At 51.1% G+C, this 7,498-nt stretch overlaps 1 protein-coding gene across 1 annotated transcript; it reads left to right on the forward strand.

Moving 5' to 3' along the window:
• Positions 1 to 1,543: 1,543 nt before the first annotated feature.
• On the forward strand, positions 1,544 to 6,370 carry LOC103804732 (non-histone chromosomal protein HMG-14A; the record flags this gene model as incomplete). Its single annotated transcript, XM_009077351.1, has 4 exons — positions 1,544 to 1,573; positions 2,228 to 2,257; positions 2,995 to 3,045; positions 6,227 to 6,370. Coding segments are annotated over 4 exons (255 nt in total), but the record flags the coding sequence as incomplete, so codon positions are not given.
• Between the last annotated feature and the right edge of the window lie 1,128 nt (positions 6,371 to 7,498).

Genomic DNA, 7,498 nt, shown 5'->3' on the forward strand with positions numbered 1-7,498 from the left:
CAGAGAGAAAGAGACACAGGCGCCATTTAAAAGAGGATGGAGTTAGGGAGTGTGGGGAAAAGAAAGGAGGAGCCTAGGGATCGGGCTGAAGGGGTTAGGGCCGGAGGTGGGAGCCATGCTGGGTTGCTTCAGGGTGTGGGGGGAGTGTTAGGCAGTCTGGGGCATCTCAGGGAGTGTTGGGGCAGTGTTAGCCCCTCTGGGAGTGGTGAGGCCATATTAGTCCCTTTGGGTCACCTCAGGGGGAATTAAGTCAGTGTTAGCCCCTGTGGGTCATCTCAAAGGGTGTTGGGACAGTGTTAGCCCCTCTGGGTACTCTCAAGGGGTGTTGAGGCAGTGTTAGCCCTTCTGGGTCACCTCAGGGAGTGTTGGGGCAGTGTTAGCCATTCTGGGTCACCTCAGGGGTGTTGGGGCAATGTTAGACCCTTTGGGTCACCTCACAGTGGTGTTGGGTCATTGTTAGCCCCTCTGGATCACCTCAGAGGGTGTTGGGGCAGTGTTAGCCCCTCTGGGTCATCTCACAGAGTGTTGGGGCAGTATTCGCCCTCCTGGCTCATTTCACAGTGGTGTTGGGTCATTGTTAGCCCCTCTGGATCACCTCAGAGGGTGTTGGGGCAGTGTTAGCCCCTCTGGGTCATCTCACAGAGTGTTGGGGCAGTATTCGCCCTCCTGGCTCATTTCACAGTGGTGTTGGGTCATTGTTAGCCCCTCTGGATCACCTCAGAGGGTGTTGGGGCAGTGTTAGCCAGCCTCTCTGGGTACTCTCAGGGGGAGTTAAGTCAGTGTTAGACCCTCTGGATCATCATGGGGAGTTAAATCAGTGTTAGCCCCTCTGGGTCACATCATGGGGAGTTAAGTCAGTGTTAGCCTCTCTGGGTCCTCTCAGGGAGTGTTGGGGCAGTGTTAGCCCCACTGGGTCACCTCACAGAGTGTTGGGTCATTGTTAGCCCCTCTGGGTGAGCTCACAGGGAGTTAAGTCAGTGTTAGCCCTCTTGGGTCACTTAACAGTGGTGTTGGGTCATTCTTAGCTCCTCTGGGTCACCTCACAGAGTGTTGGGGCAGTGTTTGCTCCTCTGTGTCATCTCAGGGGGAGTTAAGTCAGTATTAGTCCCTCTGGGTCACCTCATAGTGGTGTTGGGTCAATGTTAACCATCCTGGGTCACCTCACAGTGGTGTGGAGTCAATGTTAGCCTCTCTGGGTTACCCCACAGAGTGTTGGGTCAGTCTTAGCCCCTCTGGGTCACCTCATGAGGTGTTGGGTCAGTGTTAACCCTTCTAGGTCACTTTAGAGGGAGTTAGGTCAGTGTTAGCCACTCTGGGTCATCCCACAGAGTGTTGGGGCAGTGTTAGCCACTCTGGGTCACCTCACAGTGGTGTGGGGATGTTGTTGACCACTCTGGGGCAGCTCAGGGTGTGTTGGGCCATTCTTAGCCACTCTGGGTCTCCTCAGAGGGTGCTGGGACAGTGTTGCCCCTCTGGGTCCCCTCAGGGGGTGTTTGAGGGGTTGTTGCTCCTTTCTCACCTCGGTGTCTCCCTTTCCTTGCAGGCTCCAGCAGAAGGCGAGGCAAAGGAGGAGGTAGGAGCTGCTTATGGTCATCATTCATCCAGGAATTCCCACATAAATTAGGGAGCTCATGTCCCTCAGAAGGAGAGTTCAGCCCCTGGGGGTGATTTTGGCATGCAGAGGTCACACACCTGAGGTGCGTGGTGGTCCTGGCTGCTGCCAGCAGGTCTGGTCAGAGACCTCCAGTTCCAGTGGGAATGTGGCTGAAGGACCATCAGATCCAATGGGAACATGTGCCTTTAGCCTCACAGGTAACAGAGCCTTCATGGCACAGCTCCTGGCAGTGAGGAGACTTCATCCCTTAGCACCTCAGCAGGGTGAGAGGAGCAGCAGACAACGAACTTCTGGGAGGGCATAGACTATGCTGAGCTGGACACACAAGGATCACAGAATCCCAGGATGGGTTGGGCTGGAAGGGACCTTGATAATCCAGTGCCACCCCTGCCCTGGGCCTGGGACACCTTCCCCTTCCCAGGGTGCTCCAAGTCCCATCCAACCTGGCCTGGAACACTCCCAGGGATGGGGAGTAATCAAGTCAACTTCTAGATCATGACCCTAATGCCCAGAATTTCAGAAATCCCAGGATTTCAGGGGACTGTGCTGTTACGTGTGGCAGCTGTGAGGAATCTCTGCTCTGGATTCAGTGCCACCTCTTTCTTTCCACAGCCAAAGAGAAGGTCCGCCAGGCTATCCGCTGTGAGTACCTCCATTTGCTCCTTCATTCCACATCCCATGGGATGGGCACAGTTAGGCACAAACTACTGGGGGTTTTCCACCAGAATTGGAGTGTTCAAAATTCCCATTCCGTCTTTGCAGCCCTCGAGTTCCCAGGCTCACATTGACACACTACAGGCTCATGTCTCACACGAGCTGCAACATCTGTGTTAGTGCACATCCAGCCTGGATTATTCAGGGGTATCCAGAGGCAAGGAATATGCATTCCAGGATGGGTTTGTTCCCTGTAGATGTTCTCCACACAAACCCAGAGCTCACAGCTCTGTAAATCACCTGCTCTGTCCTCAGCCTGATGATTTCCACATTGGTTTCTGCAGGTCCAGCTATTGGGTAAACTGACTTGGAGGTGTAAATTACCTCTTGTGCTGGAATTGGGCCCCAAATCAGCCTCAAACAGGCTCTTGGTGTCCTTTCCTCACTGCGCACAGCCATTTTTAACCCCTTTTGGAAGTGCCAAGTGGATAAATTTGGTGTTTAAAGAGAAAAATCCTTAATTTGGGGTAAAGCTGAGCCAAGTGTTCACACACTGAGCTGTGTCCAAAGGGCAGTGCCTCCCTTTGGAGCTATTTTTGGCCACATGGTGCCTCCCCATTAGACACAACATCCAGACATGGCAAAAACCCACCCAGATATTTCTTATCTAAGTAGAAATGTTGATTTCCAGTGTGGCCTGATGGTGTTTGTTGTGTTCTGTGCAGAAACCTGCTCCACCCAAACCGGAGCCAAAGCCCAAAAAGGCAGCACCGAAGGTGAGTGCATGTCCCTTCTGGAGGTGTTTGTGAGGGTGGAAAAACCCCAGAACTAACCACTTTGGGTTTTCAGGATTATCCTTAAAGGTTTTGGCTGGAATAATGGGAGTCAAAAGAGACAGTTTTGCCCAGTTCCTAGGGAAGGAATGTGGCAGACTGAGTATATTTCCACTCCTTGTGGTGAGGCTTCACTGCTGCTTTGCAGGGCCATTCTGGAGTCTCACACTCTGCATTGTTGGGGAAATGAGGCTGGAATAGAGATCTGAGGCTCAATTAGGGAAGGCATTGCAAATCATGCTTTTAATTACACTTCCTTGCTGTATTCCCACTCCAAGGCACTCTCTGCACAGAGTTATCAGCTTATCACACTTGAATCCCTCAAACTGCCACAGATTCCTTCCCCCAGGCTGGATCTTCTTGGGGATGTCCAAACTATTGCCATGTCTGACAGAATGGTTAAAAAAGAAACTATTTAAAGCTCTTTCTGGCTTTGGAGCAACAGTTGGAAATACAGAGGAGGAGTTCTGCCATCCATGAGGGATTTCTTTCCCTCCCCTTTCCAGGAGTCACTTCCAGAGCTTTTTTTTTGGCTTTTCCTGTAAATTTTGCAGGGCCCCCCCCAAAAAAAAACAAACCAGAAAACAACCAAACAAACACCTCAGCAACAAAACTTTAGTGATTCTTTCTAACCTTTTCCCATCGCACGTTTTCCTTGTGGGTTTGGATGATCGTGTGGGCAAAGCCAAGAGATGTTTTGGTGGTAGAAGGGGTTGGAAACCAGGAGCTCCATCCTTTTCCATTTAAAAGGATGCAGACTTGCAGGTGATGGGAATTCTTTCCCTCCAAGTCCTGCTCTGTGGATTAGCAGCAATGCCATAAGATGTGGGAAAAGGGGAAGAATCCCACTGGTGTTGGGAACTCACATCTCAGTGCTGCAGGCTCAGTGCTGTGGACAGCAAGGTTTCCACACTGCATCCTGGTGGAGTTCCAGAGCCATCCCAGGTTCATCCCACCCTGCATTCCTGGGCAGGATGGACACTCTGGATTGCACTTCTGACATCCTAGCTCAGCTCCTGCTGGTGGCACACAGAGGGCAGGGCAGGTGTGTGTGATCCATGTTGGAATCTGCTTGTTTTTCCAAGGTTTCGCCTATTTTTATGGAAACATCGGGGTTAAAGCTGTGCTAACTTAATCCTAAATGTGGGCACAAGGATGCAGGAAGGAAGGGACTGTCAGAGCTCAGTTTGGGCCCTCACTGCACAGTGTGTGTTGTCCCTCTGGCACCATACCGGGATGGGAGCAGTGCCTTGGGAATTCCAGCTGGACTTGGAAAGCTTCTGAGGTGCTGTTTGAAGCCAGGACACTTGAGCTGTGGTGTTGGCTCTCTAGAGCATCAATACCTATTCAGAGTGAGATGGAATAGGAGTTGTGGAGGTTCTTTGCATTCTCATCTCCCCCAAATGCTTAACTTGACAACCTGCAGGTTCTTGGAATGTTGCTGTGTGTGTCAGGATGGATTTCACCTGCTAAACTTTGCCATGTTGGAAAACATGGAGCTGGGCAAGGAGTTCTGTCCCTTAAAACACATGCAGTGGTATTTCCATCTCTGTAGTGAAACCCCTGAGGAAAAGGAGTGCAGTGCTGCAGCTCAGGACCTGCTGTGTCCACTCAGTCCAGCCATGGAAGACACTTCCCATGGATTCTCCTCAGATGCTTCCTGAGCAGGAGCTTTACCAGCACTGTGAGCTGCAGAGAGTTAGTTTGGGCTCTGGTAGTGCTTTGTTGTCTATTTTAATGGTGTAAGGGAAAAGAATCTTCTTTATGGCTCACTTGGAGGGACAAGGGATTGAGTCCTGTGCCTGGGAGCTGGAGGAGCCCTCCACAGTAGGCTGAGAGCAACTCTGTGTCCCACTGGGATTGCAATTCCCAATCCCACTCCAAACAGCACCAGAGTACTTGGATGCTGCTGTTACTGTGGTGTGATCTGTTTTTTGCCTCCCTTGAGAGCCGACAGAGGGGAAGAGAGTGGAGGAAACCTCTCTGCTCTTCCTCCTCTTGGAAGGAGCCACTCTGCATCCCTGATGAGCCTTCCCAGAGGCTTGTTGGGTGCAAAAGGGAATTCCTGGCACCACACTGTGGTGGAGTGTCCCAGGTGGGCTGAAATCCCTCAGCCTGGGGAGTGGGAGGGGGAGAGGAAAGGGACTCTGACCCATTTCAGTGCTATAACCTCCTGTCTTCAGTTTCCTGCATCAAGGAAGGATTTGCTGTTAATTGTGGTGACTTTAATCACCAGTTTCATGGAAGAATCAGGTGACTTCACCCCTTACGTTCTGAGTGTGCCCTTAGCACCTCAGTTCTAATGGGAATTAATTCTGTGCACTAATAAATGAGGGGTTGAAATAAGGAATTCAACTCTTAGTAACCTTTTTGTAACTACTTGTCCCTGAGACAAAATCTCCTGAGTAGATGTGTGCAAGTTCAGCTGTTTTCTGTGCATCTTCACTCACCTGAGAGTGAAATTTTGCAGGTTTGTGGTTGCTGTGCTGGCACTGAGTGAGTCAAGTGAGGAGCTAAGCTAGTCCAGTTATGAACAGGCAGCAAGAGGGAGATCTTTGGGAGTGAAACCACTGAGAGTTGTGGATTTGGGTTGGGATCTGACCGTCCCTATGGAAAATCAGCTCTGCAGAAGCATTAGGCTTGGGGGTTGTCTTGGTTTGTACATACCAAGCTGCACTGAAGTCATAACTGCAGAGCTCTCATCGCTATCCAAGTGATGTTGTTGAACCCCAATTTTGCTTTATTCCAGTGGGGAATATTTCTGGCAGGGAAAGGGGGGAAAGTCCTTTGTTACAGCTTTACTGCAGCTTTCTGAGGAGGCATTAACAGCACGTGTGAAGTGTTCTGGTGTTTGTACATGTCCTTTTTGTTCTGCCTTTGCAGGACTAGAGCCCAGTTCAACATTTTTTAGCTAATCTAATTGAATGCCTAGTTAAAACAGGAATTCTTTTAACCCTTCCCAGCAGCACAGTCGGGACAGGGGGGAAGGAAAACACTTCTCCTTCGAACCTGTGATCTCAGGAGGAAGTTTGGGCTGTGGAAGGAGGTTGTGCAGAGGGTTTGGAGTGGAGAACTGATGAGTGAGGTGGAAATCAGAGTTTAATGTCTCCTGTCTTCTTCACAGAAGGAAAAAGCAGCAAATGATAAAAAGGAGGACAAAAAGGCAGCAACAAAAGGGAAGAAAGGAGCCAAAGGCAAAGAAGAAACTAAACAAGAGGACGCTAAAGAAGAAAACCACTCTGAAAACGGAGATACCAAAACTAATGAGGTACTTGAGCTGCACTGACCATGGGAACACACAGCTATACTAGGAGCTCACCTTGGGGCTCCTCAGGGTGGGGGGACACTAGGGACACACCAGCTCTGGTGTCTGCAGCTACCAGGGAAGGCCTGGAGGAGCAGCCCTCTCCTTCCAGCTCCTCCTGCTGCATGCTGGAGCCTTCCCACAAGTCTCTGTGCTGTCCTGGGTGGTGCTGGAGCTCTCCACAGGTCTCTGTGCTGTCCCGGGTCCCTCTCAGGGCTGGCTCAGGAGGATGGTGGATTTTTGGGAACAATGGAGCTCAATGAGGTTGCTCTCAGCCCTGAGCTGAGTGTGCACATCCTCTCTGGGCTGCTACACTGCCGCTGCTGCTCAGCATGGGTTGGGGCTGGGCCAGAAATGTGGTTTTCAGCTTTACACAACTCCTTAAAACAATTCTTTGCCTCGGAAAAATCCAAGCAGAGATCTGCAAAGTCAACTCTGCTCAGGCTCTTGAGCTGGAGCTTTCTCACAGGTCCTCTGTGGCAGCTCCTTCCCCAGAGCTGCCTTTGCTAGGCCCAGCTGCAGCTCCAGCAGCTCCTGCTGGGATTCTCCTAGCAGATTCCTTGCTGGTAGTCAAAGCACAGGTGCTGTGTGTCCTGTGGGCACACAACAGGCCTGGTGTGTCCTCTGGCCTCACGTGGGATCAGAGTCATCACCCACTCAGCAGGTCCTAATGAGAGCAGGAGCTGCTTTGCTGAGGCAAAGGAGCCGATGTACTTCAGGGGGTGTTGGAAGGAGTTTTGCTGTGTTGGATTAAAAAAGCACATTTTATAGAGAACAGGTGAGATCTGAGTCCCCAAAGTTTGGACTCTGACACTTCCCTGTGATACACAGAGATGGGGCCTGAAATTCCCTGACAGGATTGATCCCAATCTAAACTGCAGCTAAATTCTGCCTCTCTCCAGGAATGTTTCCCTCAGTTACCTCCATCATTAGCGAGTGCTGCAGCAGTGGTTGAGTTGTGAGTGCTCTCAGCTGCCACATCACTGACACTGGTTAAACTGGGAGGCTCTGAGAGCACTGGTGAGCAGTGCCATGTGCCACTGGTGTCCGGTCACCAGTGCTGCTCCCGGGGGTCAGTGCTGGGCCCAGTTC

The sequence above is a fragment of the Acanthisitta chloris genome, unplaced genomic scaffold (assembly GCF_000695815.1).
Source record: "Acanthisitta chloris isolate BGI_N310 unplaced genomic scaffold, ASM69581v1 scaffold4456, whole genome shotgun sequence".
In the NCBI taxonomy this organism is placed as follows: domain Eukaryota; kingdom Metazoa; phylum Chordata; class Aves; order Passeriformes; family Acanthisittidae; genus Acanthisitta; species Acanthisitta chloris.